Genomic DNA, 21,584 nt, shown 5'->3' with positions numbered 1-21,584 from the left:
ATATTAACCTATTTTACAGTTATTATATTGTCTCTGATATGTCTGGCTTTTGTGGAAAAGTCTAAATTTTATATTCTCAGCGTTTTTGCAGTTCAAGATAAAATTAATTATGCTAGCTCTAGGATGGCATCTGTTTCATTGAAAGTTGACAATTACTATCTCTTGGAGAATCCTGGATAGATTTTAAGATTTTTCTTACGATTTGTAAGATGTCCATGAGTCTTCTATGTATCTTAGCTTTGCTAAAACTATATTCTGTGTCATGCCCTTAATAACGATCAAATGGTTGCTTTTTGCATCATTTCAGTTGAAGACTTTTCGTTTTTGTGCATACTGTCTACCACTTGATAGAAATATTAGTTTTACAGTGTCTAAAAAAACCTAGAAGACTAAGGTTTTCTCTCTGCTCTTTGTTTATATGATTGTTTTCCTTTTAATAAGGTAATAGCAAATCATTGTGTTAAGATTTTTTTGTGAATAGTGTTATGCTTTAGAGTGGATTTAGCTGCAGGAACTTAAATGTTAAAAACTAATTCAAAAGATTCCAAGTTCTGATAGGGCATACTTTAAATAGTATGTCCTGAAATTTAATTACTTTGTATAGATGTTTTCCCATTCCACTGTTGATGTTTTTAAGGATATTTTTAGAGGGGGGCAGGAGAAACAATGAAACTGACTATACACAAAGTACTGTCAAATGCATAACTGAAAAAAATAGAGCAATTTATATTCTGCAAATTTCTTTTAGTTTTAGTAATCTTAGATATTACTTGTCAGCACAACATTTTAAGAGAAAAATGTGGCATTTTTCCAAATGACATGTTAACCCAATTTAAAATGTTTGGTACTCTAAAACAACAGGGAAATTCACAGACAAAAACTTTGTTAAAAGAGAGTTTAGCTGAATTCCAATGAAAAACACTTTCATCCTTATGCCCAAAACAGTATTACACTTTCTGTACAAGAAACATACACCTGAAAACCACTCATTCACCCTAAATGTTAGAAGGTCTGGAAATGAACAGTGAAAGGATCCAGCCATTTCCTTTTTGACAAACAATCTCTCATCATTCACTATCATCACAGCCAGTTTATGCCCCTTACATAAGAACATAAGAAAGGCTGTACCGGGTCAGACCAAAGGTCCATTTAGCCCAGTATCCTGTCTACCGACAGTGGCCAATGCCAGGTGCCCCAGAGGGAGTGAACCCTCTGTGATCTCTCTCCTGCCATCCATCTCCACCCTCTGACAGACAGAGGCTAGGGACACCATTCCTTACCCATCCTGGCTAATAGCCATTAATGGACTTAACCACCATGAATTTATCCAGTTCTCTTTTAAACTCGGTTATAGTCCTAGCCTTCACAACCTCCTCAGGTAAGGAGTTCCACAAGTTGACTGTGCGCTGCGTGAAGAAGAACTTCCTTTTATTTGTTTTAAACCTGCTGCCTATTAATTTCATTTGATGACCCCTAGTTCTTGTATTATGGGAATAAGTAAATAACTTTTCCTTATCCACTTTCTCCACATCACTCATGATTTTATATACCTCTATCATATCCCCCCTTAGTCTCCTCTTTTCCAAGCTGAAGAGTCCTAGCATCTTTAATCTCGCCTCATATGGGACCCGTTCCAAACCCCTAATCATTTTAGTTGCCCTTTTCTGAACCTTTTCTAGTGCCAGTATATCTTTTTTGAGATGAGGAGACCACATCTGTATGCAGTATTCGAGATGAGGGCGTACCATTGATTTATATAAGGGCAATAATATATTCTCAGTCTTATTCTCTATCCCCTTTTTAATGATTCCTAACATCCTGTTTGCTTTTTTGACCGCCTCTGCACATTGTGTGGACGTTTTCAGAGAACTATCCATGATGACTCCAAGATCTTTTTCCTGACTTGTTGTAGCTAAATTAGCCCCCATCATATTGTATGTATAGTTGGGGTTATTTTTTCCAATGTGCATTACTTTACATTTATCCACATTAAATTTCATTTGCCATTTTGTTGCCCAATCACTTAGTTTTGTGAGATCTTTTTGAAGTTCTTCACAGTCTGCTTTGGACTTAAGTATCTTTAGCAGTTTATTGAGCTGTGGCGCAAACGTAGTATCATCTGCAAACTTTGCCACCTCACTGTTTACCCCTTTCTCCAGATCATTTATGAATAAGTTGAATAGGATCGGTCCGAGGACTGACCCTTGGGGAACACCACTAGTTACCCCTCTCCATTCTGAAAATTTACCATTTATTCCTACCCTTTGTTCCCTGTCTTTTAACCAGTTCTCAATCCATGAAAGAACCTTCCCTTTTATCGAATGGCAGCTTAATTTACATAAGAGCCTTTGGTGAGGGACCTTGTCAAAGGCTTTCTGGAAATCTAAGTACACTATGTCCACTGGATCCCCCTTGTCCACATGTTTGTTGACCCCTTCAAAGAATTCTAATAGATTAGTAAGACACGATTTCCCTTTACAGAAACCATGTTTGACTATTGCTCAACAGTTTGTTTTTCTATGTGTCGGACAATTTTATTCTTAACTATTGTTTCGACTAATTTGCCCGGTACAGACGTTAGACTTACCAGTCTGTAATTGCCAGGATCACCTCTAGAGCCTTTTTTAAATATTGGCGTTACATTAGCTAACTTCCAGTCATTGGGTACAGAAGACGATTTAAAGGACAGGTTACAAACCTTAGTTAACAGTTCTGCAACTTCACATTTGAGTTCTTTCAGAACTCTTGGGTGAATGCCATCTGGTCCCGGTGACTTGTTAATGTTAAGTTTATCAATTAATTCCAAAACCTCCTCTCGTGACACTTCAATCCGTGACAGTTCCTCAGATTTGTCACCTACAAAAGCCAGCTCAGGTTTGGGAATCTCCCTAGCATCCTCAGCCGTGAAGACTGAAGCAAAGAATCCATTTAGTTTCTCCGCAATGACTTTATTGTCTTTAAGCGCTCCTTTTGTATCTCGATCACCAAGGGGCCCCACTGGTTGTTTAGCAGGCTTCCTGCTTCTGATGTGCTTAAAAAACATTTTGTTATTACCTTTGGAGTTTTTGGCTAGCCGTTCTTCAAACTCCTCTTTAGCTTTTCTTAGTACATTCTTGCACTTAATTTGGCAGCGTTTATGCTCCTTTCTACTTGCCTCACTAGGATTTGACTTCCACTTTTTAAAGGAAGTCTTTTTATCTCTCACTGCTTCTTTTACATGGTTGTTAAGCCACGGTGGCTCTTTTTTAGTTCTTTTACTGTGTTTCTTAATTTGGGGTATACATTGAAGTTGGGCCTCTATTAGGGTGTCTTTAAAAAGCGTCCATGCAGCTTGCAGGGATTTCACTTTAGTCACTATACCTTTTAACTTCTGTTTAACTAATCCCCTCACTTTTGCATAGTTCCCCCTTTTGAAATTAAATTCCACAGTGTTGGGCTGTTGAGATGTTCTTCCCACCACAGGGATGTTGAATACTATTGTATTATGGTCACTATTTCCAAGTGGTCCTGCTATAGTTACCTCTTGGACCAGCTCCTGTGCTGCACTCAGGACTAAATCTAGAGTTGCCTCTCCCCTTGTGGGTTCCCGTACCAGCTGCTCCATGAAGCAGTCATTTAAAGTATCGAGAAATTTTATCTCTGCATTTCGTCCTGAAGTGAAATGAATTTTAACTTTGCTCCCCCTTTTTTTGTTTTTTGATGGAAAAATATTGTTTATTAAATGTGTTGTAAAGATTTGGAAAGGGAGATAGTCTGTGTACATTGTTACATTTAGAGTTCTATACAATTTTCTTATTGTGATATGTTGGTGGAGTCAGTAGGAATTGCAGGTGGTCAGTACCTATGAAAATGAGGCCTTTGACATTTTAACTGTGGCACCCAAAATTTGTGGATAATTCGAGAATTTAGGCTCAAACTCTGTCTCTGTGCCTCAGTTTCTGTATCTTTACAATGGGAATAATGCGTGTTATTCACCCTGGTAAAGTACTTTGAGATCTAGGGATGGAAGCACTATATAAGAGCTAAGTAATATTGCTGTTTTATTATATAATGAGATATACGAGCACTTGAAACAAAGATTGCCTCTTACTCATTTCAGTAGTCAAATTCTTTGGGAAAACGGGCAGATCAAGATTCCAGATATTATAAAGAGACATTCCAGGTCTTACTTACTAAAGCTTCAAACTTCAAAATACTTAAAGGAGCTTGGATTAAGGAGACCATGCTTCCACATCACTTGATATAGGTTGCTTAAAAAACAGAATCAAATTTGTGAGGGAAAGGGTAAAACAAAAAGAGTAAAAAGTACAGTTCCATTGTCCGCCCACAAACTAAGCTCCACTCATTTAACACCACCATAATGAGAAGCCATTTACAATAGATTTTGCAGATATTCAAAATATCTTGCATGTTGTGCTGCATTTTGGTGGGCTCTTCAGGCTTGGCTTCCTTCATTGAAGTTCAGATGCCTTGTCTTGGCAGCTTGGGTTTGGCTTCTTGATTGGAGGGGGAGAAATCGTGGCACTAGGATGAAATATCATTGATGGTAGATTGTGCAGATCTTCATGTGATCGTCCATCTCCTTGTTTACAAGTTTAGATCAACAATAAAATAGTGACATTTTGAATTTATCTGTTTGAAACAGGGTGATTTGTATCTTTTGGAACTGTTGTTTTAGCCTCTCTGCAAACTCAGGCAGATGTAATTCTATTGCTTATATTCAAGCCTTATCTGCACTGGGAATTTGCTCCAGTTACAGCTATCGGTGACTAGCCATCAATGTAGTTGTAATGCTGCAGACTCCTAGCATAGTGGTACATTTTACTCCTGTTTCAAGCGGGGTAAGATGCACCAGTTCAAATTATGACTTACGGTAGCTTTGTCCAACTGCACTGCTGCGGCTACACTGGTGGCTGGCTGGCTGCCAATGGCTAAAATCCCTCAGGGTAGACAAGGCCTTGGTTCTTGTTTTGAATGTTTTTTTCATAGCAGTGAGAGCTGAAGACTTTTTTACAATGAGAGTTTAGATCAGTGGTTCTCAACTGATTTACCATTGTGGACCTCATATGCAGCTCTCTATATGTTATGTGGCTGGCATCCATACAATATATATACTACCTGTATGGCTCTGAGAATGTCAAATGGGCCACAATGGTGTGCTGATTGGGCCATGGGTTGAGAACCACTGATTTAGATTTTGGAAGGCAAGTTTCGGGGAGGTAGGTGTATGCTGTGTACATGTATACTACTCCAATACAAGCCCTGAGCAAAAGTTACCTAATTTGTCAAGGATCCGAGGGGACTTCCTCCTATTCAGGAGGTTTACTAGCAGGTCAGAAATGTTTTTGGAAAAAATATTAGCCACTCCCAACATCATTTATACATATATGTATATGTTCCTTCTAGGCTACTACAAAGGAGGTTTCTGTCTGGATTATGGTTTTCTGTCTCATTTGAGAATAAAGACAGGATAACGGTCTTTGTTCTGGAAACAAAGCAGTGTGATATAATTTATCCATGTAAATTTCACGCTCATTTCTGTTTATACTGTTCTTTAGATAGACTGATGTATGCTCAGAAGAAGTAATTACAGATCTGTGCCTAGATATTTCCATTTTGTTTCTTGCCAAATTCCAAAGATCTCCTAAAAAGGAGAAGTTTGTTTTCTGGATTGTGATTATGATGATCACTTTTTGGCTGCTTAAAAACAAGAATTAAGGTGAAATGCTAGGAAGCACTGTCTAACTTGTTTGATTTAAATGAAGAATTTATGGGGAATATTATTATATCAGACTTCTATTTCAACTCAGTATCTTATAACACCATACTTTGTGTCTTCCATATTTCCTTTATTGGTAATCAATGTTTATATGTGGGATTAATTTTAAATATTGCAGCCTAAGATTGGCTAGTAATACTATTAATTTAAACATACAGTATAGTATAGTCTTGATTAATTTGACAATTGATTTTTATGAATCAATAGTTCTCCGCTCTCTTTGGTTGTTTAATACATCTTTTACTGTGACCTTCCCCTCAAAGTGTAGAGTGTTTATGGAGGTTGGATTCATTTCCTTTGTATGTAGTTATATTTCTAGCATGGGGCATGGGAGGGAGAGGTTTCTTCACTTATTTAAAAAAAACACATTTAATTGTATCCAGGATGTGTAATTAAAACAAACAACCTCTACACCCTACTTTTTCCAAGCAAGTAATGTTGCCTCTTCTAACTCCCTTGCATTAATGAAGAAAACTCTCACCTTAAAAACACCCCTCCCAAACTATTTATTCCCTCATTCCACTCTAAGAATAATGTTCAAACAAATGGTAAACAGTTCAGTGAAGAATGATTTATTATACATGCTTAAAATGTCATACAATGATTATTTTTATATTGCAACATTAATTTTTTATGCTTGCATGAAAAGTCTATCCCAAATCAACAAGTAATATAATTTGTACTGTACATTTCTTATGTTAGTTTTTAGTAAAAAGCAGTCATGCATTCTTAGTTTTTAAAAGTCTAGGTGATGTTTTGTGCTAAAACCCCCAAATCAAAATGTTTGAAGCTGTTCCATTGTACATAGATAGTGAAAGAGTGTTTGGAGTAGGGGGCTGGACCCAGGGTCTCCCACCTCTCAGAGGGGTGCCCTAAACACTAGACTACACAGTCATTCCTCTTCAAGTGATTGCTCATGTGTATTCCGCAATAGGTGTGTATGCTTGCCACGTGCACCGGTGCCGGAAGTTTTTCCCCTAGCAGTACCCGTAGGGGAACGCCCAAGCGACCCCTGGAGTGGTGCCTCCATGGCACGGCCTCCATGCGTGCTCCCCCACCCCCAGTTCCTTCTTGCCGCCATTGAAAATAAAGATTCGCAGAGGCTGGTGACTCTCCAGACTCTGGGTCTCTATGTTCCGGCTCTGGCTAAACCTAAGTTAAAGCTGCAGCAGACTCCGGCTCAGGCCACCCACCCAAAATATGAGACCGCTTATAAGAAGTCGCGGGACTATAGGAGGCGCCCGCAGAGGCAGTCTCGCCCTGCCCCCAAGCCTGGGTCCTCCAAGGGCAAGAAGGTGGGGAAAAGGTGGTTTTGATAGGACGCCCGGGGGTGCCCCGCCAGTTCTCATCAGGGATCCACCTTCAATAAAGCTTCCCTTCCCGGAGTGGTTGCAGCTGACCTTGGACCGATGGGTCCTCAACACCATCTCCCGGGGCTACACCCTCCAATTTACTTCCTTCCCCCCCCCCCAACCACCTCCCACCCCCGTCCCTCCTGGGGGACCCCTTGCTCGAGCAGGAGGTGGGGCGGCTCATGGGCCTAGGAGTAGCGGAAGCGGTACCCGGGGAGTTCAAAGGCAAGGGGTACTACTCCCGCTATTTCCTTATCCCGAAGGCCAAAGCGAGGCTCAGGCCCATCTCGGACCTGCGAGGCCTGAACCAGTACGTGGTGAAGCTCAAGTTCCGCGTGGTTTCCCTGGTCTCCATCATCCCCTCCTTGGATCCTGGGGACTGGTACGCTGCCCTCAATCTGCAGAACGTGTATTTCCACATTCATATATTCGAGGGGCACAGATGCTTCCTCTGTTTCACGGTGGGGCAGGAACAGTACCAATTTACAGTCCTCCCATTTGGCCTGTCCACTGCCCCCAGGGTATTCACAAAATGGATGTTGGTGGTGGCCGCCCACCTCAGGTGCCGGGGGGTCCAGATCTTCCCCTATCTGGACGACTGGTTGGTCAAGGCAGCTCCTGGTCGAAGGTGCAGGATCACGTGGCGCTCCTTCTGTCCACGTGCACCACTTTGGGCCTGTTGGTAAACAAGACCAAGTCCATGTTAGTCCCAGTTCAATGCATAGAGTTTATTGGGACGGTCCTGGATGCCTCATCGGCCAGATCCTCCCTCCCACCGGATAGATTCGAGACCCTGAAGGGGCTCATTGACACGGTCACAAGGTTTCCGGTGACAACAGCCAGAGCGTGCCTCCAGCTCTTGGGTCATATGTCGGTGTGCACGTATGTGGTCCGACGCCAGACTCAGGATGAGGTCCCTCCAGCTCTGGTTGGCCTCAAAGTTCTCCCAGGCAAGGGACAGGATGGACAAAGTCCTCACGGTACCCAAACCAGTGATCACCTACCTACGGTGGTGGTCCTACCCAAGAAACATGCTCCAAGGGGTCCGGTTCAGGGGCAGGGCCCCGTCGCTGGAGCTGGGTCCGACGTGTTGGACCTGGAATGGGGGACCCATGTGGGGAAAGTTCAGACCCAAGGTCTGTGGTCGGCTCGGGATCTGACCCGCCACATAAATGTCAAGGAGCTCAGGACGGTATGGCTGGCGTGCATGGCCTTCTGCTCGCACCTGGAGGGCCAGGAGGTCAGGGTCCTCACAGACAACACGGCCTTGATGTTCTATATCAACAGGCAAGGTGGGGCCTGATCCTGTTCCCTCTGCCGCGAAGCCCTCAGGCTGTGGAACTTTTGTATAGCCCATGACATCTGCTTACAGGCTTTCCATCTGCCGGGTGCCTGGAACGCGTGGGCGGATTGCTTGAGCAGGGACTTCTCCTCTCAGCACGAGTGGTCTTTCCACCCAGAGGTGGTGCACAGACTTTTCCAAGTGTGGAGAACTTCCCAGCTGGACCTGTTTGCGACTTGGCAGAACTGTAGCTGTCCCTGGTTCTGCTCCGGGGAAGGGGCAGGAGGGGCTGGGACAGGGCGCTATCTCCGATGCCTTCCTCCTGTCCTGGTCAGGCCAGTTTCTCTATGCCTTTCCCCCGTTCCTGCTGATCAGCAAGGTCCTGGAAAAGATAAAGACGGACAAGGCCCGGTCCTTCTGATTGCCCTGGCATGGTCCAGACAGCATTGGTACGGGACCCTCATGGGCCTGGCGGTCGCCCCACCGTGGCCATTGTTGTCCCACCTGGACCTGCTCTCCCAAGTCCAGGGCCGCCTCCTCCACCCCAACCTAGTGGCACTCCACTTCATGGTGTGGCTGCTCAATGGTTAGGTAGGGAGGAAAGGACGTGCTCGGAAGGGGTTCAGTGCGTCTTCCTAGAAAGCAGGCAGCCCTCCACCCGCCGAACCTACTTGGCAAAGTGGTCTCAGTTTTCCAGATGCGCGGACGAGCGGGGCATTTCCCTGGTCGGCCACCCTGATCCAGATTATCCTGGATTACCTCCTTCACCTTAGAGCCCAGGGCCTGACACCCTCATCAGTCAAGATGCACCTGGTGGCCATATCGGCCTTCCATCTGCTGGTGCAGGGCCACACAGCATTCTCCTATGCTATCAGTGGCCGATTCCTTAAGGGTTTGGATTGTCTCTTCCCGTATGTTAGGCCCCCAGTCCTGCAGTGAGACCTAAACTTGGTGTTGGCCCGACTCACAGGGCCCCCGTTTGAGCCGCTAGCCACCTGCTCCTGGTCACACGTCTCGTGGAAGGTGGCCTTCCTGGTTGCGATCACGTCGGCTGGGGGGTCTTGGAGCTCAGGGCCCTGACCTCCGAGCCCCCGTATATGGTATTTCATAAGGATAAGGTCCAGCTCCACCCACACTCCTCGTTCCTCCCAAAGGTCTCCGCCTACCGTATGGGTCAGGACATTTTTCTGCCGGTCCTCTGCCCCAAGCCCCATGCGTCCAGTGAGGAGCACTGCCCCCCCGACGCTGGATGTGAGATGGGCTCTGGCTTTCTACCTGGCGTGGACCAAGCCTTTCAGAAAGTCCTCGCAACTGTTAGTTGCCTCGGCTAAGCACATGAAAGGTCGGCTGATCTGGAGTCTGGTAGAGGGCAAATATACTGGTCACTGGATGAGTAATTTTCTGTTCCCTGAGTGACCAGAGCAGGGGCTGCACTAGAGTAATCAGGAACCTGCTAGAACCAGTTAAGGCAGGTAGGCTAATTAGGACACCTGGAGCCAATTAAGAAGAAACTGCTAGAATCAATTAAGGCAGGCTAATCAGGGCACCTGGGTTTTAAAGGAGCTCACTTCAATTTGTGGTGCGAGTGTGAGGAGCTGGGAGCAGGAGGCGCAAGGATCTGAGAGTGAGAGGGTGTGCTGCTGGAGGACTGAGGAGCATAAGCGTTATCAGACACCAGGAGGAAGGTCCTGTGGTGAGAATAAGGAAGGTGTTTGGAGAAGGCCATGGGGAAGTAGCCCAGTGAGTGGTAGCTTTCATGCAGCTGTTACAGGAGGCACTATAGACAGCTGCAGTCCACTGGGCCCTGGGCTGGAACCCGGAGTAGAGGGCGGGCCTGGGTTCCCCCCAAATCTCCCAATTGACCTGGACTGTGGGTTCTCCCTGAGGGGAAGGTCTCTGGGCTGCTCCCCAACCCACATGGTGAATCTCTGAGGCAAGAAAATCCGCCAATAAGCGCAGGACCCACCAAGATAGAGGAGGAACTTTGTCACAGTGGGTAGGGGAATTGAACCTGGACTTTCCATATCCCAGGTGAATACTCTAAATATTGGGCTAAAAGTTACAAGGCAGGTGGCACCACCACCACCACCACCTCCTCCAACTCCACCTCCTCTGGTGACCAGATTTTGGATGGGACCCAATCTGGTAGGCTGCTCTGAGAACACCTGCTGGATTGGACACTGCGATTTAGGCTGACAAACACCTGTGTTCCCCCAGTTTATGAATTGTTCTGCGGTTTAGGTGGGAGGTAGGCCTCCAGATGCCTAGAGGGAGGCAGTGATGTGCATGCTCAGAGGTGGGAACTTTTATCCTGAAAACTTAGGCACCGACTGAATTTAGGTACCTACAGAGTTTGGTGGGAATTTGTGAATTGCAATGGAGCCTAAAACTGGGACGTAGGTGCCCAAGTGTAGGGTTTTGGCACCTCAGTATCTTTGTGGATCTGAGCCTGATGGGTGGCATCCCCACTTCTTCATTTAAATGAGTAATTCTGAAAGACTTTGTTTGGTTAAAGGAGATATACAAACAGATAATCCTTTTTCGAGGCCCTCTGCTGCATTATTCCTTTACCTCAGCGTGAACCCTCAAGGAACACAGGTGCAATAGGGCTTTCCTTAACCCTGCTGTCATGTTAGGGAAAAGGTTTCCATGAGCAGGCACCAGATTCTCCTTGCACACTTAAAAATACATATAGCTTTCCAGGTGGAATACACTGTAAGTTACTAGTATTTCCACGAGGTGCAACATGAACAGTGTATATGTACAGACAATACGTTGTGACTTCAACATCTCCTAATATGGGTTCAATTACAGCTCTTACGAGTGTAGGCTGCATTGGGGAGAAGAGGTAGGTAGGTAGGTCTTCACTCAATCAGCAGTGAGTAGTTGATAGTAGTATTATGCCTTTGTAAGGCCTAGTATTTCTGGAGGTGTATGGAAAGTGATGTCCCTTGCTATATCTGCTCAACAGATGTAGCCTGCACTCTTCCTAGCAAAGCCATCCCCTCGCCAGATCACTTGTTCTGTGCCAATACCAGCTTTTCCCCTCTTTTCCTGTCCTCTCTTTCTTCCTCACATTATGCTTCTCCGATGCATCCCCACATGCGGTGGAATAATTTAGCCCTAATTGTCTCTGTTCTACCACCAACAAAGTTTTTGATTCTTGGGAGCAAAAATGTTTGTAGGACATGAGTGCTGATGCTAGCTGACTCAGATGTTTCCCAGAAATAGCAATGCAGCTGCACTTATGGATGTAGAGTCATTTAGCAGTTAGATCAGGATGCCTGATATTTTATTCCTAATCTGCCAATGACTCGTCATGTGACTATTGGCGAGGCATTTAATTTATTGGTACCTGTTTCCCAATCAGTAAAATGGATATAGCTCCTCTTCACACTTGGAGTTCCTTGGATGAAAATATTCTATATAAATGCAAAGTATTGTTATCTTGGGTGCACCATTTTGTCTGACGGTGCTCAGTTAACCAACTGAAATCAATTAAAAAAACAAAACAAACCTACACTTCCAGCTCCCTTCCATACATCAGTTTGAATATTTTGTGTGAAAGGAAGTGAGGGAGGGTAGTACTCACAACAGAAGAAAGTTCGCACAAAGAAAGCAAGATGGCACAGTACAACAGCTTAGAATTCAAATATGCTTTGATGAACATTCTCCCCCCCTCCTCTCCAAGGGAGCATAAAACAGTGGTCCATGACACTCTAAGGGCAAAATCAATAAAATGATAGGTTCTGTGATTTCTGTGATCTTGTGGTAAACCTGCAACCTTTAATTGTAATACATTAATGTCCTTAACAAGAAATAACTGTGTACAGTCACATGGTTATTCAGATCCTGTAGAGTTCAAGTAAATCTTTAACCCGTTAAACTGGGGTTGGGCAAACTTTTTGGCCCAAGGGCCACATTGGGAAATAGAAATTGTATGGCGGGCCAGGAATGCTTACAAAATTGGGGATGGAGTGCGGGAGGGGGTGCGGGCTATGGTTGGGGGTGTGGGCTCTGGGACTGGGGATGAGGCATTTGGGGTGCAGGAGGGTGCTCTGGGCTGGGACCGAGGGCGGGAGGGGGATCAGGGCTGGGGCAGGGGTGCAGGTTCTGGCTGGGGGTGCGTGCTCTGGAATGGGGCTGGGGATGAGAGGTTTGGGGTGCAGGAGAGTGCTCTGGGCTAGGATCGAGGGGTTTAGAGAGCAGGAAGGGGATCAGGGTTGGGGTAGGGGGTTGGGGCCTTTGGGAGAGGCTCAGGGGGTGCAAGCTCCGAGTGGTGCTTACCTCCCCCGGAAGCAGTGTCATGTCCCTTTTCTGGCTCCTATGTGGAGGCGCGGCAAGGCGACTCTGCACACTGCCCCATCCATAGGCACCGCCCCTGCAGCTCCCATTGTAGCATGTAGGAGCCAGAGCAGGGCCATGCCATGGCTTCTGGGAGACACATGGTGTGGCCCAGCGACCCGGCTGGAGCGTGGGAGCGGGGCTGAGCTGCATGGTACGACTCGCGGGCCGGCTTAAAATGGATCCGGCCCGCGGGCCATAGTTTGCCCACCCCTGCATTAGACCCATATCAGGGGCTCTGATCTGTAGATCAGACTCTGATCCATAGTGTTATAGAACTCTTGACATTCCAAATAGTCTGACACATTCTCACAGACTTGTGCCCTCTGTAGATACTGACACCTATGCCAAGTGTATGTAAAATGCTATCCAGCAGTATCTGGTACAGCCGTGAGATGATTCTTTCTCTGTCCAAATCTTGTGCAGGGTAGAGATGTGTTGGTTTGGAAAGCAGAGCTGGGTCTAAGCTGCAGTGGGGTCATGTCTGAGGCTGAAAGGGTTGTAATTATGTAAATATTATACAACCCTGATTTTTGGCCCTTTTATCTGTGTAGGATCGTCCTAATGAGTCTATGTAAACTAAAGCAGCTCTCCACTACCTGTGAGTTCCTGTGTGAATGTAGAGTACAGTGACTGCTTTGCAAAATATGCTAAATATATCCGGTATCATAGCAGTCCAGTTTGTTACATCCACTAAGGTTGGGTTCTGAAACATATTCATAGTGTTGACCACATCTTCATGGAGAGTTTGTCTTGTGGGCAACTCCCGTTGTGATGAGAGTGGTGGTTTAGCTGTGGTTGAACTGAAGTTTGCTCTTGTAGGTCTGGTTAGCTTTTGTGACGTTTAGATCAGTCTGGTTGATGAACATGGGAAACTTTGAGATCATTTTTCCCTTTGGTAATCAGTACATTTCTCTGCTATTACTGATATGGCAGCAAGAACTGGAACGCTGCAGCCCCTTTGGGCACAATGGGACAGGTGATTAAATGTACAGAGGAGGAACCATGCTTTGCCTGTCTGTGTTAAGGGTTACATTTGTGCAGCTATATTGATGGCTGTAATTGGGGAACATTCATAGTGAAGACAAGACCTTAAATATGACATCTGTAATCAGGGCTGTAGTTGGCTACTTAGGTACCAAATGTCAGTGGTTACTCCCCAGTGTACAGCCAGTTTATTAGAATGGGTGAGAGGGTACAGAATTAGCCACTGCACTGAGCTGCCGGGTATCTGGTGGATTGTGTGCGTTGTACTGGTTCCAGGGAAAGAACTTGTAAGTACCAGTTGTCACAGATATAGGATATACTGTGGGAATAGACCTGTGCACAGATAAAACAGGAAAAAACAAAATAGTGGGGAAAGAACATTTTTCTCACTGTAGGTGAGTTCTTACTACTTGTGCAAAATATGTCCATTATCTCCTTGGTGCAACAGATTTTTGTTTAGAATATTTTCATTTTAACTAGAATAAAATTAAAGCATTTGGTTGTCTGAGAACAAGACCTTTTTGGAATTCTTATTTTTCTCAACTTATACAAAATATTGAAATGTAATTTTTTTATTATTTAAAAATTAAAATAACTGTAGTTAATTTGCATCACCCCCTTGGAAGAGGTGTGTAGGAGTAGCAGCATGCCATAAAGTTACAAATAATCTTTTAAAACTATTGCAGCAACTGCGAGCCAATATCCGAGAGATGGAGAAACTGTGTTTGCGGGTCCGACTGGAAGATAAACAAATTCTCCAAAGAATGATAAATCCAGTTAAAGAGGAAGCGTCATTTGCCATAAAAGAATTTCTACAACTCCATTCAGAATCTGCAGAAGAACTTAAAAGACAGTTTAATGAACAGGAGGACACCTCTTTAAAGTCTCCTCTAATCAGATCTGCAACGGTAGGAGGAGGTAGTAGAACTTATTTTTTCTATGTACTGTATTGTGGTATTTTTATATTTGTTTTATGATAGTATATTTCCAGGGTTTTCTGACCAGATATTGTGGAAATAAATAGATAAGACTTCAGTTTAGTAAAACATTATTCTTATGACAAGAGGTGAATTTTAATATAACTTTCAGATACCACAGTTTTCTCACCATATGTAGAATACAGATTATTTTACTGCACAGTTTATGTAGTTAATAAATGCTTTAATCAGCTATCCAAGAAAGAGGAAAAAATTGGTAGCCTAATAAGTGTAGTTAAGTAATGAGAGCACTAAATTGTGCAGTACAAGCAATCTTGGAGTTATTGTAGTTACATTTTCTTTTTCCATTGCTCTGTAATGGTAATCACTTAGTACATTTTTACTTAATTTATTATCTATGAAATGATGAAAATTCTTATATCATCACTGAAAGCCTCAATCAGGAGGAGCAAGTGGAGTATAAAATGTCTGTTTACACAGAAATATATCTTTGTAATTGGCAGTAAAACAGTAAAAGTACAGGACCATTATATGAGGTTTTGAAAACACATTATACTATCTTATAGATCATCCAAGGATGGGCCTGGTTGCTACTGCTCTTCTCTGATCCCTCTGCTTTCATGAAAACTGTATCTTTCACCTCTCACTCTTCCTTTCTTCCTTCCTTCCCCCATGAGCACCTTCTTGTCTCTTTTCACCCTCATTCTGTCCCACCTGCCCTTACACTAGAAGCCAAATCTGCAGTTAGCTGCTGCTAACATCTGAATCGCCGTTGAGAAGGACTGACTATTAGAGTTAAACCAACACATCCTCAAACAGAAAAGTTTGAAGCTTAATATTCGTTAAAATACTTCGCAAGTTTCACATTTTTTTATTTAAAAAACGTATTTTCAGTTAGTGGCCTCACAGAAAATCTTTCCTTTCAGGAAATTCTATGTAATCTGGCTGCTGTATTCATAAAGTGCTAATCTTCATAGTATCTAGTTCTGTCTCCTTGTTGTCATAGAAGTTCCTTTTATAGAGAATTGCACGGAGAATTGTGTGCAATGTCATTAGTAAGAGGGAAAGTCTTTTCACAACTAAGAAAAGAAGACAAAAATATATGTTAAACTGTAAAATGTCTCTCTTTAAAAAAACAGGATTAGTATCTTGATCTGAATGACCTTCATGTTTTTTAAAAAATGGGTCATTTTGGGTCATTGGTTAAAAACCAAGAAACCGATTAGAAATTTTGGGATGGCAGGCATAGCCATAGGAAAATATTATGGGAATGACATACACTCACAAGTCAGCTCAGGAATGGAGAAGTAGTTCACCTCACGTAAAGTGAAACATACAGGCACAGACAACTGAGTATAATTTATATAGGATTTTTTAAAAAGTTTGCATGAATATGAAAGCAGCTTTTTGAATTCATGGGGCAGCTGTAATATCATATTGCCTGTTCTTTTGTGCTTCGAGGCTGCAGATCTGAAAGCAGATCTTAGCTGCTGATCTTACTCAATCAAAGAAACTTCCTTACACCCCAGTTCTTTTTCGCATGTTGCTTCCAATCTGGCAGAGAAATGAAGAGTTTACAAATTCAAATAGCCCATTTAGGAGGCATGTCAAAGAAATGATACAGCCCTTTCCCTTTCCACCATCCCCCATCTCAAGTCCAATAGGAGTTGAATTTAATTCCATTTTAAGCAAATGTTAACAAAAGGCGAGACTCCACTTTTAAAATTACTAAAATTCTTTTTAACCAGCATATTGAATTTTCCAGAGAACTAGATTTTTATCTTGAGTGTAATGAAGTGTGAAGGTACTTTGTAAAGTATGCAGAGGTGTTTTTTTGTTACTGCAGTTCTGATGAGATGTTGTAGTTGATGTTGAGGAAGCACTTCCATTCTAAGCCCTATCACAATTGGGTTAGAATTTCCTAAAATACGAACTTTTGAATGTAAATTTCTCATTCATAGTTTCAGCCCGCAGGTGTTTCATCCTCCTCCTCTCCCTTTTTTCTTTTGTTTTTGAAGTGGGAAAGGAAATATTGAAAAAACTTAAATGGCCAGAGTTGGTTTTATCAGAAAATTAGAATAACACAACAGTGTTACCAGCTTTGCCCGTTACTTTGGGGTATGCTCATTTATTAGGGTTACTCTTCTGGGGGGGAAGGGGGAGGTTTTGTGTTTCTATCAATGTACTGCTTGTGTCGCTTGTGTTCTTATACCGAGCTCTACTTCTCCGTGCTACATACTCCCCATCATGCAGTGCTTCCCTGCATTTCTGGTCCCAGAGTTCCATGCGGTTCTTGCCTTGGAATCTCTGTTCTCCATTCTGTATGCTAATAGAGATGCCTCCTTGCCCCATCTTCGAATCAAATGAGACTAGGGGAGTTTCCTTAATTCTGTCATTCTTATCCCAGGGGTTTAGGTGTGTCTCCCACTGCCTTTTCGTTGCTTTTTGTAAGTCTTTCTTCTGATGCAGATTTGGTTCAAGCAGAGGCTGGGGGAGCGGGGAGAGGAGGGGAAGGTCTTTCGTGAGTCAAACTGGCTGGATAATGTGCCCTGGTTCCCCAAGAACACAGAACTGTTAAGTAACAACAGAGCCTTCTTACGAGGTGTGAAATACTCTTTAATGTGGAGAAGTCATTAAAGGCTCTTTTTGTCACTGAAACTCAGTGGTAGGCAGGGGTGGCTCTATGTATTCTGCCGCCTCAAGCACGTCAGTCAGGCGGCTTTCGGCGGCGTGCCTAAGGAAAGTCCGCCGATCCCACGGCTTTGGCGGCAATTCGGCAGCAGGTATGCCGAAACCGCGGGATTGGCGGACCTCCCGCAAGCACGCCGCCGAAGGCTCCCTGACTGCTGCCCTCACAGTGACAGGCAGGCCGCCCCTGGTGGTAGGACATCCTAATCTGGTGCAGAATAGGTCAGCAATTGGGGGCAGGCCATTTTACTTACAGGGTTTTTCCTCTGTCCACAGTTCTGCTTAGGAAGCTTCTTTATTCTTGAATTACTGCTAAACGGTTTTATTTAACAAGTGTAAAATATGTAATGCTGGCTAAGGCCATGTATAGATTACAAACTTTGGTCGACCAAAGTTTGTCATTGTAAAGCTGCTGCAGTTAGTATATCACACATGCATGTGCATACTTAGCTGCTTGCATCGATGCTAAGTGCGGTGCATCATGGGTATATCCCAGTGGTATATCCCAGTGTGCCACCTTCCAGTGCAATGCCTTTTGGGGAATTTTCACAATGTGTTGTGGGGTGCACACGACTCCTGCCGGGGGGCTGAGAGCAAAAGGTCAAGTTCCCATCATGCAACTTTCACTATCTCATAATACCATGAGATGGTTATGACTAACCCATAATTTTTGTGTCTTTTTAAAATCCCACAAACTCACACAGCACTTGTTGCTACCAGTCATCTCTATCAGAAGAATGCAGCCCACGCAGCTCTACACTGTTGTCATTGATGCTGCAAATGCAGGACAAACAATCCTCCGGCACTTGTAGAGCTGCAGGAAGTACCACAACAAAGGGGCACATGATCATTTCTTTGAGGACAGATTGCTAAGGGACATAATGTAAAACAAATCAAAGTTGGTGGCATTTACAGATTAGCTACAGGACAGCTTCTGGGCCTAAGAAATGAGCAACTGACTCGTGGGATTGCATTATGATGGAGGTTTGGGAGGATGAGAAGTGGCTGCAGTACTTTCAGGTGAGAGAAGCCACATTCCTGGATCTGTATGCCACGTTTGAGCATGGACAAGAGAATGAAAGCTGCCTTGACAGCTGAGAAGCAAGTGGTGATGGCGCTGTGGAAGCTTGTGAAGCTGGATTGCTATCAATCAGTGGGAAATCATTTTAGAGTTGGGAAATCCATAGTGGGGGCTGTTGTCATGCAAGTGTGTGTGGGGCATTAATTGTATCCTGCTATGCAGGGCTCTTACTCTAATATGGAGGATGTTGTGGATAGATTTGCAACTATGGGGTTGCCAAACCATGGTGGGGAATAGATGGCACACACATTCCTATTTTGGCTCCAGCTCACCTTACCGTAGAGTACATCAACGGAAAGGTCTACTTTTATGTGGTTATGCAAGTGTTGATGGATCACCAGGAATCACTTCACCAGGGAAGCCCTTTCCTACATTGGAATGCAGTCTATTGGAGTGGTGGAAGGTCAATGCACAGTGTTTTCCCAGGCTTGGAAAACTGGCCAAGAGTTACCTGTGCATTCCAGGATCGTCTGTGCCTGCAGAACGTGTCTTCCAACGCTGGCCTTACTGTTAATCTGCTGCGCACAAGACTGACACCAGAACATGTAAACAACAAAAATCAGCAGTAGAGTTGAAATTCTAATCGGACTTTTTGTGTTTTTGGATGGCTCGGGTATTATGTAAAAAGTTAAACAAAAAGGTGGGTTTTACACACAAGACTGTCTGTTTTTGTTGTTAGTAAAGGTACTTGACAACAACAGTGTGCGCGGTTGGTTCATTGTGAACTCATTAACAGTTAAACAGTTAACTGATACAATTTTAATAGTTTAAACTGTTACTTTTTTAAACACTATTTACATCTCTAATAGGGAGGGGGCCGACCCCCTGTCACTCCAGCTCCTTCTCCACTGCCTGTGGTTTGAGATGGAGCATCACGGTGTCTGTTGGCTAGCTATGCCTCTTGCTGCCTCTCTTGCTTAATCTTTTCTTAGTAAAAAGAACAGGAGTACTTTTTGCAGATACAGACTAACTTGGCTGCTACTCTGAAACTTTTCTTAGTCGTTTTTTTTTAAAGCACAGTTTGTGCTTTTTGCCTGATTTGGGACCCCCCCCTCTTTTTTTTTTTTTTTTTGGCCTCCAGTACAGGTTATGCCCAGGATCCCAGGCTTCACACCCTGCCAGAGGTCTGTCCTCCGTAGCGATGGTACGTTCAAGCTGCTTCTGCTGCCTGGGAGAGTCTCAAGTTCCCTGCAAATGTAAGATCTGCCCAGGTTTTAAAAGCAGATCTAAGAAATTGAGGGAAGACGGACTATACTCCTGCTAATGGAGCATTGTCTCAGACCTGTAGGATCCGAGTCAACCCCGTGCCTCAGATCCACAGTGAGCCCTGGTGACTGTCTCTACTGTGACAATAAGCAAAGACCCTGGGGCCCCTCAGAATCGTCTAGATCCTCAAAGAAGGAAAAAACTCCTTCTCCAGAGTGGGAGAAGAGAAAGGAAAGTTACCCCTTCAGTCTGGGTTTCCGGAGACCTCCGATACTATCATCTGCAACAGTAACTCGTCCTCCGGTACCAACACAGTCACCAGCCTATCACAAACATTTTGGGTACAGAGGGAACAATGTCAAGCCCACATAACAGAAGGCCAGACAATCGCCAGGGCATCTCTCCAGGCCTCACTTGATGCAGCCAACATAGCTCATGCTCCATGGCTACAGCAATAATCATTCATTGAGATTTTTGGCTGCAGTCCTCTGGTCTGCCCCACAAGGTACAAAACACTGTCAAGGACCTTCCCTTCAAGGGACCCAAATTGTTTAGTGATCCCACAGATGGGTCCCTTAATTCTCTTAAAAACTCCCAGGTGACACTGCAATTTTTTGGGCATCTATGCACCTATGGCAAAGAGAAACTACAGTCCAGCACGGATGGCTCAACAGTTTCACTCAGTCCCTATGAGTAAGGCTGCAAATTTGTCATTGAAGTCACAGATTCTGTGATTTTTTTCGTCACCTCCATGACTTCTGCAGTAGCCAGTGCGCCTGGCTCAGGGGCAGCTCAGGCAGCCCCTGCACCAGTCCCACCGGCTGCTGCTGGGGCAGACTCAGGCCACCGCCCCAACACCCCCCCAGAAGCAGAGTTTGGCTGTGGGAGGGGGCAAGGGGTTGGGGCATGGGATGGGTCACAGGTCGTGAGTTTTTGTTTGTCTGTGATCTGTCTGTGACTTTTACTAAAAATACCCCTGACTAAAACGTAGCCTTACCTATGAACCCATGAGAACAGCTGAGCACCCCAGGAAGAAGCGCACTGAAAAAGAAGACCATCCTTTTCAGTGACCTCCCAGCCGGTGACATCCTCGAAACGGCTGTTATGACCCATTTAAGGGTCATGAACTCTCTCCTGCTCCATATCTTACCCTGCACATTATCCCATTCCCACTGTTTTGAGGATCATCTTTCCCATTTCCTACCTTCCTGGGAGCTCATCACCTTGGACAGATGGATCCTGGCAGTGACTTTTACTAGTTACTCCATCCAGTTCACCTCCTTTCTGCTTCTTCTCCCATCCCCATCCCACTTTATCAACCCTTCTAATAAGGCAGAATGTACAATCCTCCTAACAGTCGGGCAATTGAACCAGTTCCCCTGCACTTTGTTGGAAAAGGGTTCCCATTCCTGGTCCTGAAGAAAAACAGGGGAGGAAGGGATGGAGACCAGTTCTGGATCTCAAGACATTGAACACTTTTGTCAACTCTCAGTGGTTCAGAATGGTAACCCTAGCAGTGACAATTCCCTCCCTGGTAGATTGGTTTGTCTCCCTTGACCTCCAGGACACTTTTGTGTCCATGTTGTCATACACCCCTCACAAGGATGTTTTCTAATCTTGTGATGGGCAGAGACCACTACCAGTATTGCGTCCTTACCCTTTGGCCCCTCCACCACCCCAAGGTTCTTTACCAAAGTCCTCTTGACCCCCTGCCTCCACCCTTAGAGCATAAAGTGTGGAATGGCCGCAACCGTCCTTTGGTTCCTTCTTACCATCAGGTGGAAAGCAGAGTTCACCCCCTACTCCTTAGTGGAATTTTCTTCTTGTGACTTCTTCTAGTCAGTTAGCTTTGGTTAATTCCCAATAAATTCTGCCCCCCCATCCTCCTTTTTATTAATTTTTTGCAAAAAAAAAAAAAAAAAAAAAA

The 21,584-nt window shown here is 44.3% G+C and overlaps 1 protein-coding gene across 2 annotated transcripts in view; it reads left to right on the top strand.

The window, feature by feature from the left end:
- STX17 (syntaxin 17) overlaps positions 1 to 21,584 on the top strand; it is a 99,225-nt gene that overhangs the window by 56,371 nt on the left and 21,270 nt on the right. For both annotated transcript variants that reach the window (XM_054019710.1, XM_054019709.1), the window contains exon 4: positions 14,431 to 14,662. In XM_054019710.1, coding sequence (XP_053875685.1) covers positions 14,431 to 14,662 — 232 coding nt within the window. The remainder of the gene's footprint in view (positions 1 to 14,430; positions 14,663 to 21,584) is intronic.

Source organism: Malaclemys terrapin, chromosome 2 (assembly GCF_027887155.1).
Source record: "Malaclemys terrapin pileata isolate rMalTer1 chromosome 2, rMalTer1.hap1, whole genome shotgun sequence".
Lineage (NCBI taxonomy): Eukaryota > Metazoa > Chordata > Testudines > Emydidae > Malaclemys > Malaclemys terrapin.
Note: the sequence above shows the minus strand (reverse complement) of the source record. Positions and strands in the feature narration are given on the sequence as shown.